This window comes from Phodopus roborovskii, unplaced genomic scaffold, assembly GCF_943737965.1.
Source record: "Phodopus roborovskii unplaced genomic scaffold, PHOROB, whole genome shotgun sequence".
Classification (NCBI taxonomy): domain Eukaryota; kingdom Metazoa; phylum Chordata; class Mammalia; order Rodentia; family Cricetidae; genus Phodopus; species Phodopus roborovskii.
In genome coordinates this window covers 161,403-185,037 of record NW_026126646.1, presented here as the reverse complement: position 1 = coordinate 185,037, position 23,635 = coordinate 161,403, and the positions used below count along the sequence as shown (strand labels likewise).

The 23,635-nt window shown below is 49.8% G+C and overlaps 2 protein-coding genes across 2 annotated transcripts in view; one reads left to right on the top strand and one right to left on the bottom strand.

Annotated features, from left to right (window-relative positions):
- Mtor (mechanistic target of rapamycin kinase) overlaps positions 1-23,635 on the bottom strand; it is a 105,826-nt gene that overhangs the window by 49,081 nt on the left and 33,110 nt on the right. The window contains exons 21-28 of the mRNA XM_051173945.1: positions 22,402-22,569; positions 21,822-21,934; positions 21,485-21,647; positions 21,013-21,105; positions 20,201-20,347; positions 17,603-17,745; positions 15,605-15,767; positions 15,244-15,389 (exon numbers count right to left, since the gene is read on the bottom strand). Of these exons, the coding sequence (XP_051029902.1) occupies positions 15,244-15,389; positions 15,605-15,767; positions 17,603-17,745; positions 20,201-20,347; positions 21,013-21,105; positions 21,485-21,647; positions 21,822-21,934; positions 22,402-22,569 (1,136 nt within the window). The remainder of the gene's footprint in view (positions 1-15,243; positions 15,390-15,604; positions 15,768-17,602; positions 17,746-20,200; positions 20,348-21,012; positions 21,106-21,484; positions 21,648-21,821; positions 21,935-22,401; positions 22,570-23,635) is intronic.
- On the top strand, positions 6,829-12,223 carry Angptl7 (angiopoietin like 7). The gene is made up of 5 exons (XM_051173946.1): positions 6,829-7,324; positions 9,228-9,328; positions 9,838-10,032; positions 10,645-10,843; positions 11,045-12,223. The coding sequence occupies exons 1-5, from the start codon at positions 6,970-6,972 to the stop codon at positions 11,212-11,214; spliced, it is 1,020 nt and encodes a 339-aa protein (XP_051029903.1). The 5' UTR covers positions 6,829-6,969; the 3' UTR covers positions 11,215-12,223.

Here is a 23,635-nt window from a genome sequence, read left to right as displayed (position 1 = left end):
GGAGCTAGGATGCTTCCTGTCCCTGGGCTGCTCTTGTGTAGCAAGAAGAAAAAGCAATGAAAAATTATCTCTGACAGAGACCCATGAAAAATGAGAGGGCTCAATCAGAAATTAAATTCATAACCTTGGATTTGAGGCCTAAATGATCCAAATCTTACTGATCAATAATAGAACCTGTCTGCAGGGCAGTGGTGGCGCACGCCTTTAGTCCCAGCACTCGGGAGGCAGAGTTTGAGACCAGCCTGGTCTACTGAGCGAGTTCCAGAACACCCAGGGCTACACAGATAAACCCTGTCTCAAACTCTCCCCCATTTGTCCCACCAAAGAGAGCCTGTCTTTTGGAGGCTTTAGTGGTTCTTTCTTCTTGCATGACCCTACCTTCAGTGGCAATGTGCTGTGACGACTCCCTTCGTCAAGGGGAGCGCTCACTGCATGTGGTAGGTACTACATTTAAGCCGAAAGTTATCAACAGACCCACTTTATATGTGAGGAAAAAAAGGTCACAGGCTGTTGTTGATGCCGTGTCACCATTTCAAAGCCATCTTAGAGCTGGAGAGATGGCTCTTGCTGCAGTCTGATGACTGGAGTCCAATCTCTGGGACCCACAATGACAAAAGAAGAGACCCACGCTCTGCCAGCTGTCATCTGACCACCATGCCAACGTCACTTTATGGGAATGGAAGAATAGGGTACATATTCTGCTCTTGTGAAGAAGTCCCCTTTCCTCCCTGCTCCCCTTCTGAAAAGCCCATTTTATGGCAGCTGGGAGTGTCACAAAGCCCCTTCCAGAAACCGTCCCCGTGTGCCCCACCCTGGTCTTTCCCTACTCACACTGAAAGACACAAAGGGCCACCTGACCTGAGACTCAGCCCGGCAGCAGAGGACTGCTCAGTACAAACCAGTCCTCGCGGATGCTGGTAGAGACACAACAAGGCAAATGCAGAGACGGAGGTCCGGGCAGCTACCCCTACTTAGCGGTGGGGGGAAATGACAGGGCAGTCGACTTACTTAGGAGTCTACAAAGCAAGCCAAAACTGCTTACCTGAAAAAATAAAACCCAGAGTTCACAAATGGACCTGATTCTAGGAAATGAGAACGTCGGCTGCGAGAGGGGCCTATTCATCCTGGAACATTCTTGCCAACTCAAGAAAACACTTTCTGGAGTTGACTACAACTAATGAGTAAAGACAAGAAGCTGCCTTCATGTCCTCACAGACGAGCAGGTCACAAAGGGCACTTCTCCTGGGAAGACACCAGAGTGGTCCTGAGGCAGGGAACACGTGGCTGCCACAGTGGGAGAGGTGGCTGACTTCAGGGAAGCGGGAGGGCCACCAACCCTGTAACCCGACCCCATGCTGCCCCCAAGCTATGCTCTGTGCTTCCTTCCTTCCTTCTTTGTTTAGGGACAGGGTTTCTCTGTGAGGCTGTCCTGGAACTCATTCTGTAGACCAGGCTGGCCTGGAATTCAGAGATCCACCTGCCTCTGCCTCTGCCTCTGCCTCTCAGGCGCTGGGATTGAAGATGTGCGACACCACCACACACCTGTGTGTTTTCTTAAAGTACGGTATTTAGAGACGTTTAGGCTAACAAGTTCACACATGTACACACTGTGTGCACCCACTCCCCTCCTCCTAATCCCCTGTGCCCTCCCCATATGTCCGCCTCTCATCCTGGGGATCTTCCTAGGCAGTTTGGGACTAGTTTCACGGAGAAGGAAGGGACTGACCTGCAAGTGAAATAGCTCAGCTGCCATTCCTGCTACCCGAGAAGGACTACTGTCCCCAAAGGGTTTCCTAGTCACTGTTGGCAGTAGCTGATTCGGAGTTTTCTTCCTTTGTGGCCCTTTGCATCACTCTATTTCTCTCTTCTCTTAGCCTCAGAGCCTTTGTGACCTAGGGCGGTTAAGGGTGGAGGGAAGGGAGAGCTCCCACACCAAGGCTGGAGGGGCGGGTGCCTAGACTGACCAGGAGCATCTGTGCTCCATCTGCAATGCCCGGGCTTCCCTGATGCTCCATCAGGAATTTATGAGACCGGTACTGCTGGCTCCCACTGGCCCCGGGCCTTCCTTCTAGTGCAGACTGCTGTCTGCCTTTTACTTGGTTCCCTGTCAAAGGAGAATTCTCTGCATTCCCTTGGCACTGGGACGGTGACACATGCACCGCAGCTGGCAGGAGGTGGTTGGAACGGGGTGTCTGGAGCAGCCACAATGGATGGTGCACAACACCGCTTAGGACCCCGAGCACAGCATCACAGAGCTGTTTTCAGAGCAGAACTGCTTCAGCTGCCCCGCAACGTCTCCCAGCTCTGAACACAACTGTCTGATGCCCCCACAGAGCCGGGATCAAAGGGTTGGCTACGCCCTGCCGTCTCCATCAGGCAGCTCAAGAGTCTTGGAACAAGAGAATGATCTGTTCAGGGGCCCCAACAACAGTCTCTTTTGGAATGGATTGTTAACTTCAAGATGGAAGGACAGCAGTGAAGACGGGAAGCAAAGGGACACCAGGAACTTGACAGAAAGGGGCCGAAGTGGCCGAAGCGGGGTTATTCAAATGCAGAGGAAGGAATATGGCGGGAAACTGTAAGGTCTTAGAACTAACCCCCTGAAAAAGGCGAGAAGACACCGTGAGCAACGACACTTGTCACCGAGCCAGATGACCTGAGTCCTCAACTCCTACACGTGCACTACTGCACACACGTGCCGACAGAGTGCGCTCTCCTCAAGACTGGGAAGGGTGAATGGTAACAGGTGGCTAGGTCTGGAAGAGAGATAGAGAACCCTCACCTTTTAGAAATTGTTGAGTGAGGATATCTTCTAAAAAGTTTTTATTTGCTCATTTTATTCTTTTGTTTTTTTTTTTTTTTTTTTTTTTTTTTTTGGTTTTCTGAGACAGTCTTTCTCTGTAGCCTAGGCTGGCCCTTGAGCTTGCAGTGCTCTTCCTGTGCAAGCCAGAGAGCTGGGAACGCAGGCACAAGCTACCACACCTGTAACTTACTGGAGAAAGGAAACACAGAGAGGCAAACACATGTTTTTTGGTGGCACAAGGTGCTGGTGATTGAACCCAGGACCTCACATGTGTGCTAGGAAAGTGCTAGTCCACGGAGCTGTATCTCTGGGTTCCCTGCCCCAAATTGGGAAGTTTATTACAATATAATTTTAGTTTAAAATAATCCCACCTGTGCATATTGGTTAGACAGATTTTATACATTGATGCCCAAGCACATGCTCCTGCATTCTGCTTTTGCACATAACACAGGCATTTTCCACTTTCCTAGGATAATTCGTACTTCCTTGTTTGTTTTGTGAGTTTTGACATGGTCTCACTATACAGCTATGAACTTACTACGCTCCTGTCCCAGCCTCTGCAACGCTGGGAGTTCAGGTGTGGGCTACCACACTGGCCTCATAATTCTTTCCAAAGCTATGCCAGCAAAGCGTCACCAAGAGAATCCAGCTGGCTGACAGTGGTACCCGGTGGGTCCAGGCCGCTAGGAAAGCTGTGCATTCGCTTACAAGTTCATGTGCCCCTCTGGAAATTGTCCCTAGAGGCCAAGACTGCCTGGCGACAGACTGGGTACATATTGACTGCAGGCATCTCCTGGATGGATGTGGACCTCGAACCTAATGCAAGCCAGCACGTGGCACAGGTTGGTTCAGTGTCAAAGCCCACGGTCTGTGAGGGCCAGGTTTCCATCTGAGGAGCCTGTCAGAGGCGTGCTGTAAAACCGATGAATGGCTGTTGCATCTCAAGGCTCAGGCTGATTTAGGGAGTTACTGGCAGGCACACTGCTCCCAGTATGTCAGCCAGTTAATTATTTCTAACTTTATCTTTTTTGTCAGTGCTTTTTGACAAATTGGCTGTTATCTTTTTGTTCTGCCACAGTGCACACTGCTCCCCCCCACCCCACCCCGGAGGGTTTCTCCCTTTTCCTGCATCTTCACATCCAGAGGGAAGGGAAGACCTCAGGGAGAGACTATGAGGGAGATGAGGAGGCTGGGGAGGGCTCACAGAACCCAGTTTGTTCTACTCGGATGCAAAGCACAGTGGGTATCCTGGGTGAAGTCTGCTCCTGGTCTCTGGGTGGCCAAGATCTGGCACTCTAGCACATGGATGCAGTGAGAAACACAAATGGGCAGCTTCTAGATACGCCTTCTATAAAAGCAGTATGGGCTGGCCTACACTCTGTTCCATCCCTGCTGATGTCTATGCGACAAGGAGGGAGCTGGGGAGAGGCGATACACCAACTGGACAGCAGGACACACAGGCTGTAAACGTTCTAAAGAACTGAGACACCAGCCGCGTCACCGCTGTTACATGTCACTGTTTCTGAGACAGATGTCAGAGAGAGACTGGAAGCCCCACAGCTTCCATATTCCCATATTCCCCTTGGAATCCCATCTCCATCTGACAGATCCAGTACGGTATTCCTTCTGGGCTTCGTGGTGAATGCCAGATGCAGCTACCACAGTGTGCAGACAGATGGACAAGGCCTGTCTCTCATGGAGCTTACGTGTTAGTGCCAAAAGCAGATACAAAAAGGACTAATGGAAGCAAATGCCATGTAATGGGAACAATAGGAAAATAAAGCAACTGGAAAAGAACAGATTTCAGCCCCGACGTCAGGAGAGACAGTAGAGGCTTTCCAAACGATGTGAAGTACTTGACATTTACTATGCCTCGATCACCTACTCGTCCTCATAATTTATGCATCATCTATTTTTAAACAAATTTCTAGAAGGAAGTATGTTGGAAAGAATGTCCCTAAGCACGCAGATAGATGATTTTAAGAGGAAAGACACATTTGGGACTTCCGATAGACCAAGAAAGTACAGGGCAGTGCACTGCAGCTTTTAGCCACCTCCTACCCCATCCTGTTCCCGTGGTGACTGTCACTGACTTCTAACACTCGGCTTGTAGGTGTTTGTTGCTGGTTTTTGTTTTACATGCATGAGTGATTTGCCTGCATAAATGTCTGCGCACCACATGCATGTGCCTGCAGAAGTCACAGGAAGGCACTGGAAGTTGTGAGCCACCACACAGGTGCTGGGAATCAAACCTCGGTCCTTTGCCATCTCCCCAGGCCTTTGCTTGTCCGTTTTTGAACTTATGTGAACACTCAACCTTGTTTGGTGCCGTAGTGGACCTCTTGTGGAGCAGTGATTCCACTGTGAGAGAGACACTACAGTTTGCCTATGTGATGGACTGATTTCAGCAGCTTGGTTACTGGGCGTGGTCTTTCCAGGAACACTTCTGAATTGTCTTTCAGAGCATGCGCGCTTGCACCGCTATTGAGAAAACAGCTGGAACTGTTAGGTCACAGGCTATGTTCAGCTCCGCAAGACGTCATGCTGGCTTCACTGTTCAGCTCTCTCAGGAGTACGTGAAAACTTTGGCCCTTTCAGCTCCTCCTCTCCTCGTCCTTCTGGCTGGTGTGCAGGGACATGTTTCTGTGGTTCGAATGTGAGTTTCTGAGCTGACTCACGAGATGGCAGAGCCTTGCACATCTTCATGAACTCGAAGTCTGCTCACACGCTCCTCTAGGCGGGCAGGTCTTCATACCCACTGGATCCGGCATACATAAAGAGTATACAATGCAAATACCGCTGGATTTTCTATCCCTTCTGGGTTGTCTTTTGTTTGTTTTATTTTATTTTGGAGGCAGGGTTTCTCTGTGCAGCCCTGATGTCCTGGAACTTGCTTTGTAGACCAGGCTGCCCTCGAACTCACAGACCCACTTGCCTCTGTGCAATGTCAGGTTTGTATGTGGGACTCAAGCTGAGTGGTACGTCATGTGACTACCTCAGTGGCTTCCCAACGCAGAAACAGCAAGCATACGTTCCAAAGACAGAGCTCTTGGTAAGTAAGGACAGAGGGACCTGTGTATATAGTTTCAGTGAGAAGTTCCATGACTTTACATGACTTCAGAAGAGCACTTCAAGTAGAATCCTGTTTCTCAGGCAAAGTCCTAGGTGGGTACAGGGGGACTAACAACCCTAACTAACCACACTGCATGGAGAGGGAACCCAGACTCCTGATCCAGACTGCCGTGGTGACGGGAGACTTTTCTCTGAGTTTGAAGTCTGGGCAAAAGTTGGGGCTCTTCACTGCTGACCAGACACAGATGGTGCCGGTGACCAATGCCAGAGCCATACCTGGCATGGCTGAGTCTTCCTCTCTGTCCTAAAAGCTTGTGACACCTCCTTGTAAAATGGAAGGAAGGTGTGTAAAAAGGGAAGGTAGTTCACAGACACAAACTACTAACCAGTTTCAACAGGATTCTGTAAAACCCTGAATGATGACCAGAAAAAGACATGTCCAGCCCAGTTAAAACTCATCTTTGCCCACACTCGTCAGGATGTCCGAATAAACCAGAACCACAAGTAAACAGCACAGATCACCTTAGCAGGGCCCCTAGCTCAGCAGTCTCCATCCTGACTCCTTGTCACCACCCCACCCCCAGTCTGTGTTACATAACCTTCAGACGGGAGTTTGGAAACTCATGTACTGCCCGTCTGCTGATACAGCTGAGCCAGAGGCTGGCAGGGGTATAATCTAATAGGCGCAACTGGAAACAAATTCACAGCCTCCCGTCTGAGCCCAGAGACTGTACAGACAAGGAAACAAACACTGGCCCGTCCCCCTCCTCCTCTCCTCTGGCCTAAGTTTGAGCTGACTTCACTCAACAGGCACCTGACCTTCCCAGATGAGGTGGGAGGGGCTTTAGCACACAGCCATGGTAGTAGGGTGGAGGTACCGGCACCAACAATATTTAAGATGCTGCCTTGGTGGGGCACTCAGACTTGGGAAGGAAAGTGTTCCAATACCCACTGAGTTCCTGTCTAGAAACGCTAGCTTTGAGAAAGGCTAAGAGAGCGCAGAGGAAGGAGACCACCAGGAAGGCAGTGTGAGTCAAAGAGTAAGCTTCCCAGACTCTAGCTCTCGAGAGACTTCTCCAACAGGCCTGCAGACAATGCTGAGGAAGGCCTGGCTATGCATTATCCTGGTGGCCTTTGTCAGCCACCCCGTGTGGCTGCAGAAGCCGCCTAAGCGCAAGACACCTGCACAGCTCAAAGCAGCCTCGTGCTGTGAGGAGATGCGGGAGCTCAAAGCCCAGGTTGCCAACCTCAGCAGCCTCCTGGGTGAACTGAGCAAGAAGCAGGAGAGCGACTGGGTGAGCGTGGTCATGCAGGTGATGGAGCTGGAGAGCAGCAGCAAGCGCATGGAGTCCCGGCTCACAGTGGCCGAGAGCAAGTACTCGGAGATGAACAACCAGATCGACATCATGCAGTTACAGGCGGCACAGACTGTCACACAGACCTCGGCAGGTAAGTGCTGTCCTTGTGCGTCACACCTGTCCCAGCTGAGCATCTCCTGGATGACCCCTGGGGGTTAGCCAGGACCTACCATTCCCTCTTTGAGACAAAGCCTCGCATAGCCCTGGCTGGCTTCACTCACTGTGTAGCCTAGGCTGGCCCTGGACTCTGGATCCTACTGCCTTAGCCTCCCAAGCACTGGAACTGCAGGCATGAAACATCATGCCTGGCTCCAGTCTCTCTGAATCACACAAAATTTCAGCAAATTAGAAGTCTGTAGCCTGAAGCCTGCCCGAAGTCACACAAGGTTGGTGTGGCCCTGCCATACTTCCTTCCGGAGAGCTGGCAGGCTGTCAGGAGCAGGGACGAGCAATTGACTCTAACAGCTGCTGCTTTAGACGCAAAGTTTCACCCCATACGGTTTTGGGGTGTCCCTAGATCTTAGTGTGGGTGGGTGCAAATGCCAGCTAGCTCATTTCACAGGTGCAGACACAGCCTGCAGCCATTTGAAGGAAACCTTTGTGCTCAAGAAAGGACAGACGACTCAATATTCTACAGTCCTAATCTATTTTCTCCCGTTTGCTAATAAAACCCTCCCAAATAATAAAGAAAATAAGTAAATGTAATGTTGAAATGCTTCAGTCTTTAATGGCTGAAAATAAGGCACGTTCTTCAGGAAAACAATGCTCAGTTGTTGGCTAGCTTGGCAGACAGGCCAACAGATGAATTTGCTGCTCAGAGGTAAATCTACTTGTCTCAAGTTACTGGAAAACACTCGGAATGGGTATATTCTACAGGTGAAGCATCTCTCACTAAAGCTGGCTGCACTCACTGTAAACCAAGTCAGGAAGGCAGGATTAGTCTCCAGTGAGTAAGACCCTGGTTACCCTTGATTTAGACAAAGAATAAGTTTTACCCGAAGTTAACCCTGAAAAGTCTGTTAGCTAGTTAAACAAGCATACAAACTGCTTTCAAAGCATAGACCTCGGGATCCTCGGTTTGGGAACCAAGAGGCAGGTGTTCTCATTTATCAGACAAGTGAGTCTACAATTTGCCTGTGAGATGAAACTGGCCATGCAGAAGACCAGGCCAGATGCAGAGCTGACTCTACCACTTCTTCCTACCGGGAGGAAGGGCAGGTGTACCTCACTTCCCCTTTCCCAACATGCTCTGTGCCAGTGGGCACCAAGGAAGAAGTCCCAAGACAGGCCAGGAAGTGCCCTTCAACAGCAACACTCTCCAGAAGCAGCTGCTTCTTTGAAGTCACTCTGCTGTTCAGAACAAGGAGACAAAACCCAGCACTGAGCACCAGCCTCAAGGCAGCCATGGCAGCTTTTAAATCAAGCCCGAGGGGAAATGGGAAAGGCTCATTTCCTTGTTTTATCAAAACTTGCAGGGAATGGTCCCAACAGGATCCTTAGGGTTCTGGCTTTCATTTGAATATCTAGCAATGTGAGATTGGGGAGGGGACAAGGCTTCAGATCTGTCTCCCTAATTAGAGCACCAGCTCACAGTAGCTACTACCAGAGAAACCACAAACCAAAACCAACCAAGAAACAGCAACAAAGCAAACCATTTTACCCAGGACTGAGCCCCAGAGGAGCCTGAAGCTACTCACAGGGTAGCTGCCACGCGGCCTCCACACGCCACACCATTTCCGGTGTCCAGCCTGGTGCTAGAGCAGGGTGCCTTATTTACACTTAACCTGGAACTTCCTGGTTAATGCCCCTCGGCACAGGTGAAGGGCTTCCCTACTCTAATGCCTCCTAACCAAGAAGCCCAACCATGCCCCCAGGATCCTGGTGCCCTCTGCTACCCACGGGCACCCCATGGTTTTTAATGGGTTCAGACCAGCAGGCACGCACTCCCTCCCACCCCTGGGGCTCAAATCTCTGCTCACTCTGTCCCCTCACAGACGCCATCTATGACTGCTACTCCCTCTACCAGAAGAACTACCGCATCTCTGGAGTATACAAGCTCCCTCCCGATGAGTTCCTGGGCAGCCCTGAGCTGGAGGTGAGGTCACTACTGCCATGTCCCATCTTTTGTCCTCCAGCCCTAAACTACACCGAGACATCAGGGCTTGCTCTGTTCTACAGAGAGGGGAATTCAGAGAAGCAAACGTACCGTGTGCTGGAGATATGAGAATGCCCAATTTATGGGATTCCTCCCTCCACACTCCGGTCAGCTACTTCCTTTCAAATCACCAGTCAAATGTCAACTCACCGACACATGACTAGTTCACATTTCTGGCAACGTCCTAGAGCAACTGCTCCTCAGGAGAGGAAAGGAGGCATTAGAAGGAGGCACACTCACTCAAGTTCCTAATTCTTCCATTTAGGTTGTGCTCACCTGACACCCCCCCCCCAATACATCCCCAAGCTAAGCATCACTGTGGCCCAGCCCCTCCACACTAGCGGCAGTGTTCAGAGAGTACATGGGCCGCTGACCCTGAGGCACAGGCCACAGGCTGGGGAGTCTGTCTTCCAGCTCTTCCCCTGCCAAGAGGGTCCTCTGTGCTTCAGGTGTTCTGTGACATGGAAACTTCAGGCGGGGGCTGGACTGTCATCCAGAGACGGAAGAGTGGCCTTGTCTCCTTCTACCAAGACTGGAGACAGTATAAGCAGGGCTTCGGCAGCATCCGAGGGGACTTCTGGCTAGGGAATGAACATATCCACCGGCTTACCAGACAGCCAACACGGCTCCGTGTAGAGCTGGAGGTAAGTTCAAGCTGTGAGCCCCTGACTGGTCCAGGCCCTCTGCACATGACTATGCATGGTTTGGGAGCATCACTATAGTCTTGTACAGTACACATTAGGCTTGTACAGTCACTGTGGCAATTTCCCTGAAGGTCCAGTACAGTTGAGGGAGTTTTTTCTTTCTTTCTTTCTATCTCTCTAGCTGACCCAGACCTGGGAAGGACAAGCCAAACCAGGGGTAAACCCAGAGTTAGAGGGGCAGAAACACGATTGCCTCTGCTCTGGGATCTTTCTAAGTGCAAATATCAGTGATGCTGGGGGTGACGGCCCTCTAGAAGGCTTCAAGTACAATGTTCCCACTTTCTCCTACAGCATCTCAGCGTGAGATTTAACAAAAATCAGCCAGACATGAAGGGGTACAGAAAGAACAGTCCAGGTTATACGGTTAGTCCAGACCCAAGTCTCAGACCTTTGTTTACTAGCTTCCAGGTAACATGGTGATCGATAACAGTCCTGTCAGAGCCCCGCCACTGAAGGGACGTTTGGCTGTGGGGCTAGTGAGAGAGAAGGGTTCAGGGTCCGCGGAAATGAAATCCTTTATAGTTTCCCTAAGGCTCTGCTCCTCCTTGCCAGGACTGGGAGGGCAATGCACGCTACGCAGAGTACAGCCACTTTGCATTGGCCAATGAGCTGAACAGCTACCGCCTCTTCCTGGGGAACTACAGCGGCAATGTGGGGAAGGATGCCCTCCTCTACCATAACAACACGGTCTTCAGCACCAAGGACAAGGACAATGACAACTGCTTAGACAAGTGTGCACAGCTCCGCAAAGGTGAGATCTGGGAGGCACAGGGGCAAATAAACAAAGCTTGGGACCCCGTCTCACTGAGAACAAGCAAGTGCTGCAGCGCTCTGGGGGAGTGCTCCGGCTGCGGTGCTCCCGCTGCTGCCCGCCAGCTTTGACGCCATCAGCCACACACACACACACACACACACAGTCTAGCCTACTAGCCTGCCCTGTTTCTCACGCCAGGTGGCTACTGGTACAACTGCTGCACAGACTCCAACCTCAATGGGGTGTACTACCGCCAGGGGGAGCACAGGAAGCACATGGATGGCATCAGCTGGTACGGCTGGCACGGAGCCAACTACTCCCTCAAACGGGTGGAGATGAAGATCCGTCCAGAGGTCTACCAGCCCTGAGAGGGCTGCTGCAAGGCAGAGCCATGGAAGTGAGGCGTGGAAGGCTGAGAGGGACAGAGCAGGGCGGGAGGAGGGTGGAGAAAGGGGAGGAAGTGAAAAGCCACTCTCTAGGGAGCACGACAGAACTTTCTCTGTGCCACCAATGTGAGCACATGCACACCCACTAGGACCACAGGCGCCAATCAGTATGCACTAGCAAATGGCAACAGTCAGTGGACACAGCGGGGTCTGCCACTGCTGCGGACGGGGAGGATGGCGTGGGCCCGGAGAGCAGCAGCCGTCTCCCACGTGGCTTACCCGTGGGAAACAGTTAACCCCGAGGAACTCTGCCCATTTTCTCTAACCGAGGGAAAGAACAATCGAAAAGACTATTGTGACTGTCAGAGGAGAAAGAAGCCTTGAGAAACGATGAGAAGCAGATGGTGGCTTCCTCTCCTTAAATCCCATGACATTTCCTTGTGTCTACAGGATTTTGTTTTTCTTTTTGAGACAGGGTCTCTCTCTACATAGCTCTGACTGTCCTGAACTCATTATGTAGTGGCTGGCCTTGAACTCACAGAGATCTACCTGCTTCTGCTTCTCAAGTGCTGGGATTAAAGGCTTGCGCCACCGCGGCAGGCATATAGGATTTTTAAGAGACAAAACTGTGTGGGCTAAAGACCAGCTGCCCAGGTGGTCTCGCTTCAGGGAGTTTCCAGAGTCAGGGAACAGCACAGGCACGCTGTGGGTCTGCTGTGGGAGCGAAGGCCAGCGGAGGTGAGCACAGCCTCTGGGTGATCACAGTACTGTCTTAACACATTCTCAGCTGACATACCTATCATACTCAGATCCCCTTTGAAAATACTGTCTAGAAGAAGACTGTCTGGGAAATGAAGGTAGATGGCGCTGTGGGTAAAACTTAACGCTGTATGTAAGAAGCATCTTGCTTAGTAAAAATAAAAGATTGTGGTCTCTGTGTTAAACATTTAAAATATCTTTTTCTTTTACAATAAATATTATCAAAATTTGAGCATTTTCTTTTAAATTCTTATTATTACCACTGAGAGTGTGATAAAAACTTCAGGTAAAAAGTCAGAGTGAGCATTAACCCTTTAGTTGGTTCCATAGTCAAGGAAACCAAAGGAGCAGGAAGCCAGAAAAGGAAAAGGGCAGTAGAAGGGCAGGGGGGGAAGGGGGAGGGGAAAGGGTAGGCAAGGGGGGAGGGGGAGGGAAAGGGGTAAACAAAGGGGGTAGGAGGGGAAAGAGGTAGGTAAGAGGGGGTGGTAGGGGAAAGGGGTAGGCAAGGGGGGTAGGAGGGGAAGGGGCAGGCAAAGGGGGGGGTACCTGGGAATCTACTTCCCCTCATGAACAAGAACCTTGGGAATTTTCCAAAGAAATAGTGAGAAGAGAAGCTGCATAAAACAGGTTCCCAGGGGAGAGCTATTCAAACAGAAATTCCCTCAGGCAGGTAGGAGAATGAGATGGCCCGCACCAGCGGTCTGCAGGACCCAGAGGACAGGCCTGGCAGGAGTATGCAGAGCCAGGCATCCACACAGAGAAGCTGATAGTTCTTCTTCATTCAATATGATCCCCCAAAGAACTTCCGTGGGCCTCCACACTTCCTAGAGAAACTTCTCAGAGGGGGAAGAAGAGGGTGAAGGATGGGCACGGCATTCCTAGCTCCCACATGTCTGAGCATGCGCTTTGGTACTAGCTGACAGATGGATGCCACGGAAGGTGACAGACAGACACCACGGACAGTTCCCCCACAGCCTCTGATCAAGGACCAGAAAGAAGCAGAGCCGGGTGCTGCTTCAGAAGACAAAGGACGTACCGTTCCAGGACTGCCAAGGCTATGCAGTGAGACCCTGTCTCAACCAACAAGAACAAAAGACAGGCCAACAGATGGCTGCCCTCATGCACTGGATAACCAGTAAAACCCCCACAGCCATTATGATGTGTTTCTTAAAACTGAATTCCTTCTAATCCACTGTTCCCCTGAGAAGTGATTATACTCTCTCATCTATCCAAGCTTCAAACAGTTTATATTGTCTTAGTGTTGACCCAGCTTAGAGATTACATGTGGGATTTAATTTGTTCTGGAATAGACAGGTAAGAAATCCAAAAGAAAGGAGACAGACAGACAGAACCAGAGCAGAAAATCCTCCCAAATCTACCTCTCGAGTGCTGGGATTACAGGTGTGCACCACATCTGGCTCAAAAGGGAAATATTAGTTTTTTAAAAACGAAAACCAAAAATAATAGCTTGTTAATGTTAAGTGTATGTATTACCACAGGCCCTGAGAGTAGATAAATTGGTAAGTGGAATATGAATGGGGGGGAGAAATTAGTCATTGCGTGGAGGGAAGGGTGATAACTGTCAAAACAGACATGACACCTACGATGTGCCTGAACAGAGGAGAGGGGCAGGAACTTAGACGCCACGGTGAAGAAAGGAATTCAGTCAGTGACTTGAAACCCACAAAGGGGGCATGTAACTCAAAGTGCCAGGACCCCAGGAGGGGCCATTAGGTGTCTCTCCTACAACTCTGGGGGATACTCTGGGGCAGCTTCCCAATAGCAGCTTTCTCTTCAGGTGGATTTTTATAACAGAACTCAGGAGTCTGAGGAAGGGGGAGTCTACGTTCACTCTGCAAACCAAATAAACAAACAGACCCGACACCCCCAGACACAACAAAACAACTTTCCCTGGTACAGACAGCATCACACTCAGCACAGTGGTGCTTAAGGAGGTTTTCGTCTGAAGAGAAAGCTGTGGATGTAAGGAGCTGCACAGAAAGGAACAAGGAGGCTCCAGAGGCCACTCGGAGGCAGAAGCCACCTAAGCTCTGTCAGCTGAGCAGGCCCAGCTTAGAATGCATGCTTTCTCTTAGGTCCGAATTTACAACAAACAGAACAAAAGGCGTCAAATCAAATCTATTTGCAGGGAACTACAATCATGTTCAGTTACGTAGGCTTAAAACACCAAGGAGTACTTTCCTAGCCATACGGCACCTTTCTGCTAAAAACTGCATTAACTTCAACGTTTCTATGATTGTCTCAAATATGAGGAAAAGCCAAGGGCAGCATGAAGAGTTTCAAATAGGTCTCAGAAAAGTCAGCAAGGACACGATGGGTTAAACCAGCTCTCTGAAGTTAAAGTTAATGTGCCCAGTTAGTTGCCCTGTTTCTGTAAGCTGTCACATGAGGTTGTACAAGTGAGAGCTGGGCGGAGAAATGCAGGTCTTTGTGTTTCCCGTGCCGAAGCAGTCCTTGTGGGGTGGCACATCTGTAACTGTCCCCACAGGTACTTCAGAAATTGACATTCTCTGTGTCAGTGGATCTGGCACAGTAGGATTCCATTCCCACCTTCTACGTTACGTCTTTCGCCACCTGCACAGAGCTCAGCTGCTGAGGCTCTACTCAGCGGAGTCTGTCGGCCTACGCTGTTGATTTGTCCTGAGCTATCTTGTCCGCAGTTAAATGAAGAACCACGTTAGCATCTCTACGGAGATAGCAGATCCCAGAGTTAACATTTCTAAAATCACTGGGGGAAGTGAGCGGGCCTCTAGGAGCTGAGGCTAACGTTTCTGGCTGCTTGTAATTTCTAACAGCACCGAATTTATTGAACAACCCCCTTTTCCTACTCAGAAGACTCCAAACCATCCTAGGAGAGGGGAGAACAAAACGGATTGGGGAAAGATCACTGCATCTCAGACTTCACTCTTCACATTCACGGAGCTCCAAAGGAGGGAGAGTGGCACTAAAGACTGTGTCTCTAAAACCTGACCCTGCCTCGGGGCACCCTAACCCTGCTTGGCACATCTGTCTTCCCGAGAGTCCTGTAGATTGCACTAGGACAAGAAAGCAGGGGCTGGAAAACAACGGCGTACAGGTGGTGAGGGTTGGCAGGTGTGACTACATGGCTTGACTACTGACAGCCATCTGTAACCACATATTCACATGTGCCAACCGGACCTGATGGCAGACTTCACGCAGCTGAATTCTACAACTGGCTCCCGGGCAGTAGGACAGGCGTTCGGGGCCTACCTGATGAGGGACTCAAGTATGGCAGGTGTGGGCCCTTTCTGGAACTCCAGTTCTTTGTAGTGTAGTGCTTTTGCATATGCTCGGCACTTGGCAGCTCTCTCGCCCAACAGCACGATGCCATTGTCATCTCTCAGAGGCAGGGGGCCCTACAGGAAAGCACAGGAGTATGGTAAGCTCTCTCACCCAACAGCACGATGCCATTGTCATCTCTCAGAGGCAGGGGGCCCTACAGGAAAGCACAGGAGTGTGGTAGATGGGGCACACACAAGCCTGGACTGTGTGCAAGCCGCCCCTCCAGCCAGCTGGGTTCCTATCACTGTCCGCTGGGACCGGGGTGTGGGGGTGTGGGAGGGTGTCTCACCTTGTCACTGTGTTCCATGAACTCAGCCAAGTTCAAGAGGGTCTGTGTGACTTCGGCGATGTCTTGAGACGTGAGGGCCAACTCAATGCTTCTGATGAGCTCGTCTTGTTGGTCTTCATTCAGTTCAGACCAGCAGGACACAAAGGCGGCATTGAAGAGATCCCTGTAAGCACAGGGAGCCGAGGAGGACGTCAGGGATCCCGCCCACACCCCTGCCTGGTGCCACACACTCTACCGACCCGCTTCTGGTGCTGCCGTTTGGTTACAAGGAGCACTGCTGCCTGAAGGGAGCTGCTGGAGTTATTAAACCTTCCCCAAGCAGCGCAGTACGTGCTGGACACTAAATACCTGCTCTGTGGCAAACAAGGGAGGAAACTTCACACGAAAAGAACCACACGTACCTACTGACTATTCATATGTTTGTTTGCCTGAGCCAGGGTCTCACACGATAGCCCAGACTGCTCTCAAACTCGGGGCTTCCTATTGCTCGAACCTCCCAACTGCTGTGATCTCAGGCATGCATCGTCAAGCGTAGCAATTACAACTGAATCTTTTCGTTTGTTTGTTTGTTTTTGTTTTGCTTTTCGAGACAGGGTTTCTCTGTAGCTTTGGAGCCTGTCCTGGAACTCACTATGTAGACCAGGCTGGCTTTGAACTAACAGAGATCCACCGGCCTTTGCCTCCCGAGTACTGGGAGTAAAGGTGTGCGCCACCACCGCCCGGCTGACCGGGTACAGACGTCTACACAGGGGACTGTGGGAGAGTGGGGTGGGGAGGAGAATGCAGCACCCTGGCTTGTCGTCACAGTTACGTTTCCTGGCAGTTTCTGCCTTGCTCCTCTCCATTGCGACGAACAGAAAGAAAACTTCGACATGAACAGATTTAGGGAATAACAGTCCTTAAGTGAGTCTTGTAGTATTTCCTGGACAGTGTCCAAAGCTTCCCAAACACCCTGGGAACGTCTCCCTGGATGATGACAGGAGAGATGACAACAAACTCAAGGCACCAGCAGAAGGCACAGGGGACTCCCAGCCGGTCCCCAACAGAACAAGAGCCATTTCCCAGACCACAACACCGCCGTCAATCAACACAGTCTCACGGATGGGCACCGCCCCCTCCCCAGCCCCCAACATATAATGCCACGCTGCTTTGCTAGGCACGGTGGCCTGTGGTGGTAGAGGAATGGATGGGCTTAGAACTTGCTACTACTTCTTCACTTGTGGTTACACACTGCAAGGCTAAGTTAGACCAATGGTATCATTTTGGAATTTGGTAGGAAAAAAAAAAAAAAACCAAACAAAAAACACCAAAATTTGGAATTTTAATCTGAACACTGAAACCAGCCTGGTATAAATGAAGAAATAAGCTTTCCTTTATCTATTCAGAGGATCACCAATGTTTACATTTGGGACTAGGTTGACAAACAGCCTCTACCAGGTGGTAGCAGCACCTGCCTTTATCCCAGCACTCAGGCGGATCTCTGTGAGTTCAAGATCAGCCTGGTCTACAAAGTAAGTTCCAGGACAGCCGGAGCTGTTACACAGAGAAACCCCGCCTCCAAAAACCAAAAACAAAATAAACAAACCAGCCTTCTGGGAAAGACATTGTGCTTACAAATGACCTTGGTACAAAACAACACAGAACATCAGCTGGGCATGTGTAATCCACACACTACAGAGACAGAAAACTTCTAGACATGGCTTTACAAAACCCCCAAAAACCAGAACCAAAACTTTGAAGTGAATGAGAGGAACTAAATCATGATCGGACCCTAACCTTAGAGGCAATGACTACTACTAAATGCACTATAAACCAGCTCTGCTGATAAGAGAAATAAAATGCCTTCCTTCTGTTGCCTACTAAGGAAAATGGTTGTCTGTTAACTAAATTACCACTTTATTCCTCACTGTAAACAATAAATGTCCACTGTGGGTGGGGGTGGGGGGAGACTTGAGCACAGGGGAAGGAAGCCAGGCAGAGAGTCCTGGCACATCACACCTGGCCATTGGGTTGTAGGCCTGAGCCAGGGCCCAGCACGAGCGTAGGGAAGGCGATGAGGAGTCCTTCAGCAGCTCCAGACTCAGCCGTCTCAGCCACTCCAGCCAATCATCTTTGGAGACCCTTCTGGCAGCTCCCCAGGCCTGTTATAGCAGAGGTGACGATAAGAAACCATCAGCTTTAAGGGCCAATTGCAAAGCGCTACCACCCCGCCACTGTTATTCTACGTTGATTTGTAAATTCATGCCTATATTTCCTCCAGAACATACACAGAAGAGAGATATTTCATTAAAACTCATAAAGCAAAAGCAGTAGCCTCTGGAACTCAGCGCAGTGTGCAGTTGGCTGCCTGGTGCTGGACTCCCTCTGCAGAACCAGCATGAAAGTTCTGTTACAGCCAGTGCCTTCAGTGAAGCCTGACAACCACCGCAGGGCAGATGTGAGCTGGGCATTCAGCACTCATCTGACAGAGGAGAGTCTGTCAGAAGGAAAATGGTCAGGTGTGCGTAAGGTCACAACAGGTGACTGGGAGGCTTTCTTCAGAGCACTGACTCTCCATCAGGCAGCTCACAACGGCCTCTCACTCCCGCTACAGGGATTCTGATGCCTTTTCTGGTGTTCACAGATACCCATATGCACAAGCACAAGCCAATAGATACATAAGAAAAACTTCTTAAAAACACACCCATCGTTGAGTGCAAAGAAAAGCATGCAGAAATAAACTAGACCATGAGGAGACATTTGCAAAGCAGAGTTCCAGAGTAGGGATGGCTGCCTGGAGAGATGCTCTGAACCTGTGCAGAACAGGTACATGCAGGTGCTGATGTACTTCTCATGACTTTGCCTGTTTCCCCTTTTGTGAGGCTGCCAGGGAGCCCCAATAACCATGAGACAATGCTCTGTGACTCATGACCTTGGTTCCCCCTTGAAGGAGCAATTAGGAAATCCTCAGATGAAAGGTAGCATTCCTCCTAGTCCATGGATATCTGACCCCTTTCATCTTAAAAGCAGCAAACATTTCTTAGCAGTCTCTGGGGGAGTAAAGTCACTAAAAGATTTTTACTGTTTAGTGCAACCCCTCAGGACTGTGTTCAAATCTGTACCGGCTTGGCTAAAAGAAAGAGTCCCTGAAGACTCAGGCCTGCCTGGTTCTTTATCTCTCTCAATGGCTAAGAGCGAGCTCTGATAAACAGAGAAAAAAAAGCACCTGACTGAAAAGCGATCGGGGGCTGCTCAGTCTCCAGAGGTGCTCAAGAGTGCTGCAAAGTGTGGAAAATCAGCAGGATGGGGTATCTAAAGTTATGGTTATTCTGCTCCGGTTCCCCAGAGAAGCTTTGAAACGGCTTGCTTTTAGGAAAATATATGATGTACACATGGCAGAAAGCTGGCCGCATCATAGGCCAAGGTCAGCAGAGACAATTTAGTACACATTAGCAAAGTTCTAAAAGTTAGATGTTCAAAGTGTGGTCCATGGGCCAGAAGTATCACACTCGTACCTGGGAGCTTGTGAGAAATAAAGTATCAGGCCTGACCTCAGACATCCTACATACAGTCAACATTTTAATGAGATCCCTAGGAAGTAGTAAGCCCAATGAGAGGGAGGAGAGTAAAAAAATCACTTTCAACAGCCCACATCAGTTTTATGGCTAATTAGGGGCTTACCAGCTGCTGTGGTTTAAATAAGTATGAAATGGCCCTCACAGTTCATGTGTTTGAACAGCTGGCTCTCCAGCTGGGGTGCTGTTTGGGAAGGTTACAGATCCTTCAAGTGGAAATGAGTCACTGAGGGTGGGCCTTGAGCTTTTACTGTCCAGCTCCACTTTCTGTTCTGTCTCTGCTTCCTGAGTGAGGATGCAATGTGACCATCCAGTCTACTGCTGCCGCCGCCATACCTTCCCAGACATTTTTTCACTATGTTCCTCTGGGACTATAAGCCAAGATACACATGTCTCTTTAGGTTGCTTTCGCTGGACTCTTTTATCAGAGCAGCAGGAAAAGAAACTGATGCCAGCTTTGTTCTCATGGGAATGCTATCTGCAACAAAAGGTCTTAGTTCTGAGGAAGCACAAAGATACTCAATTGCCTTTGCCTCCATTTAAAAAAAAAAAAAGCTGGGTAGTGGTGGTGAGCGCCTTTAATCCCAGCACTCAGTAGGTCAGCCTGGTCTACAGAGCCCGAGTTCTAGGACAGTCAGGGTTACACAGAGAAACCTGGTCTCGAGAAAAATAAAATAAAATAAAACAAAACAAAACAAACACTGCTTCACAATCCTACTGCCTCGCTCTCCTGTAGAACCAAACTATAGGCTTGTGCTACCATGCCTGGTCCTTCTGCTTCTTGTGAGCTGAGCTTAATTAATAGTAAGGTCTGTCTAAAGGACAACAGGGACACAGGGGACTGACTGTGCCATCACTTCCTGGCAAGAGTGATTTTTTTTTTCTTTAAATGCTTTAAAATTTATTTACTCATTACTGGTCATGGTGGCACACACTTTCAATCCCAGCACTTGGGAGGCAGAGGCAGGCGGATCTCTTGAGTTCTGAATGAGAGAACAAAACAAAGCTTTGCTTTCCAAGCTCCTGGAAACAATAGACCTGCCTTTTGGAGGTTGATGGTGCTGACATGCAGTTTCTTCATGGGCCCCGTTTCAACTGGCCCGCTGGCCAGTGCATCTCCTTGGCCACTCCTTAGCATCCGGTGCTGGTAAATCAGGGGGTCTTCCTCCTCGTCGGCAAGCGTGTACCCCTGCAAGCAGAGCTGCAGTGAGACGCCTGCACCTCTACCAGATGCTTCCAACTCATAGAACATTCAGGAACCTCAGCAGATTCCTGCCTGGAAGAGCCAGGACTTCAACAAGCAGTACACATTGCATGTACGCACAAAATAGGCACCAGTGGCTGCTGGGGTCACAGACGAACCTTTCACAGGCAAGTCACAAAACCTGGCAAAGGCAGACTGAGAGCAAGAATCAAGTGATCAAGCACTGGGAGCACAGATGGTACTTGGCTTGCTGCCTGTTTTCACACATTCCAAGAGGCAAGAATTATTATTATTATTATTATTATTATTATTATTATTATTATTATTATTGCAACCCCAAATGGTTAAGAAAAAATTAGTCCTTCACAACACATGAAGATTGTGTGCAACTCAAATCTCAGGGTCCACATATAAAATCTAACTAGACTGAGGCCAGGCTCATTAGTTCTGGGCTTTTCAGTCACATAGGCCGAAGTCAGAAGCTACAACAGAACAGAGAAACCACAAAACCTACAATGCTGAAAAAAACTACCTTCTGCAGGCATGTCTGCCAGTCCCAGCCAGGGCTAAAAGGCTAGCCTCGGCCTGCCTCAGCAGTGATGAGAATGCCAAGACTCTTGGGACCTCAGCACAGAGGGGCGTCCACTCACCTTGACAATTCTACAGATGAGCACGTCATAGCGCTGGTGATTGATCCGGTGGCGCACCAGGACCTTATTCACCATCGGAATGAAGATTTGGTACTGTGGCAGGATGGGGAAGACGGGAAACTGTTATTCTGGAGAACAGATGGTGGAGCACACTATATACACAGAGGGTAGATACCTTCCTGTGGTTGGCTGGCTCTGTGAGAGTCTCTACGACTCCTTTCCCCACCCTAGCTGTAATAATGCCAGGCCAATTCCCATTGCCTTCTCTTGGCTTTCCTCAAAATACAACTTAACCAACACAGGTGCTTCTATTAAAACTGGCGGAACAAAGGAAGAACAATAAGAACTGAAATAATTTTGTATCCTCCAAGAGTGGCCGAGATCCACATACTGACCGATGTATTAGCAAACCTACATATTCCCAAACAAGGCACAATGACACGGCTCTCTCTGCTCAGGAGCCACATCTTACCTTCTTCCCCAGCTGGAAGACAAGTGAAGACAGTGTGTCCATGGCTGTGGAGCGCAGCTCTGGGCTCTGGTCCAGCGTCCGAACGATAGGGTGAATGATGCGGGAGGCGTAGTCAGTGAAATCCAGGGATTCTGTCAGGCGGTCCACCGTCTCCAATGCTGCCCTACAACAAGTGCAAGCTGAAGGCTACCCTAACACAGCACCGAGGGGTGGAGAGTAAGGGCTCTGAGGTACTGTGGGTGACACCAGGGGGGCAGCAACAAGATCTCCATACTCTGGGACACCTCTGAACCAAAGTAACGGGAGCAGAAATGAACAAAGCCACAAAGACGCTTACTTCCTTGATGGCAGTGGGACTTCGGGGGCATCAAACAATTTCACAATCGGAGGCAACAACAGATGCAGGTAGTCATCCAGGTTGGCACCAAACAGCTGGATCGCTGCCAATAGCTGCAAAAGTGAGCAAGAGCGTGGTGGTGAACAAATACAGGAAGGCATCAAGTAGCCCGCCCGGGCCATGGCTGAAGCAGTATACGGAGAATTCAGAGCTCTGTGGGCTTTCTGCCCTTCCTTGTCACCAGCCTGGGACTACATCCTTTGTTGGTGCCCGTCCCCCTTATTTTATGTGAGTGCATGCATCTTGGCTTTCTCTACTTTATTTCTGCTGATGTGAATCGGGTGCTAGATAACACGGCTGGCTCGAGATGAACCTTTACTAGGACCAACCATCAAAAGGACAAAACAGAGGCATGACCGAGAGAGGGCTGTGAGCACTCCGGAACATCTGCAAGTGCTAGGCACCCTTGTTCCTGGGGCTGGGCTTGGTGAGCACATCTCATCAGCCATGTCACCCAGAACAGGGTCTCATAGCTCAGTCATCAGCCATGGACTCTGAGGAGGCTGGGAACCTCGCTCACCTTGATGGACACGATGCGGCCTTGGCTGTTGTCATGCATGAAGACACGAAGCATGTGTGGGATCAGCTGGGGCAGGTAGAGCTTAAATTCCCCTCCAAGAGCCACCACAATTTGCTCAATGAGAAGAATGATTGTGCTCTGGATTGAGGTGTTCATGACCCAGAATTCCTAGAGGGAGACAAAAGGGCTGTCAGGTGCTCATTCTCTCAAAGTGAACCTAGAAATCTGATGGCTAAAAAGAGCAAAATCATAACGAGGCGTCTGGGCAGGTGACTCTTCCCATCTTCCTCTCACTGCACGGCCACAGCGACGCAGACAAATGATGCTGCGCCTCCCAGGGACTGCCTGCCCTGACTCCTCCATGCTGTCCTCTGCCTAGAAGCCCAGTGTGGGCTCAGCTACATCCTCTCTTTCTTACTTTCCCACTTTCCTGTTCTGCACTCACCCACTTTGGATCCCTCTGTAGGTCTACTGCCCAGAATAATGCTAATTTGCTCTGCAAGCCTTTCTGGCTAGACTCAGGCTATTGGAGGGCAAGAGACCATTCCAATTCATCTCTGATGCCTAAGAACTTACCAGAGCACCTGAAATTCTCTCGTCATCAGATTGTTCACAGAGCAGACATGTTTATATCTGAGTCACTCCAAAAGAACTGAAGTGTGTGTCCACACGTTACTGGGGTACAGTTTTATCCCTACTGGAAGAGAACCTGGTGTCTCCAAGATTTCATGCCCTTTCAGGATTTATACTTGGCTGGGCAGTATCTAAAACCTGTTCTCTAAAAACAATCTGTCCATCAGGCCTGGATACCGAAACAAATTAGTTACTTCTACATCCATGCAATAACAATCCACAGATGTTACTGACATAAAAACCCGGCCATTGTCTCCAGACTCTGCCTCGGCACTAACTGCAAGTCAAACTGGCTCAAGCCTCCAACTCCATGAAAAATTGTCATCCCAAGTCACTTAAGACAGACCTGCAGCTTTCTTCAGAGCCTCTGGAGAGAAAGACCGAGGGTGACACACACCCTGCTGCTGATGGCAGCAAATGCTCCAACACTCAGGGTCTGAGCACTGCACATGGGTGGTAAGAACAAGGGGAACCAGAACCAGAAAATGCTGCTTAAACTTTGCTGCTGGAAAACCGCATTCTCAGGGAAACCTGTTTACTGTCGGGAAGAACATGGCAGGTCCGTAGGCCCTGGTTCGTCTGACGCTCATGCACTTGGATT

Bases quoted from the DNA above. Each gene is read 5' to 3' on its own strand.
- Angptl7 (XM_051173946.1), top strand. From the start codon at position 6,970: ATGCTGAGGAAGGCCTGGCTATGCATTATCCTGGTGGCCTTTGTCAGC. The intron at 10,033-10,644 runs GTAAGTTCAAGC...CCTCCTTGCCAG, and splicing joins GGCTCCGTGTAGAGCTGGAG to GACTGGGAGGGCAATGCACG. The intron at 10,844-11,044 runs GTGAGATCTGGG...TTCTCACGCCAG, and splicing joins GTGTGCACAGCTCCGCAAAG to GTGGCTACTGGTACAACTGC.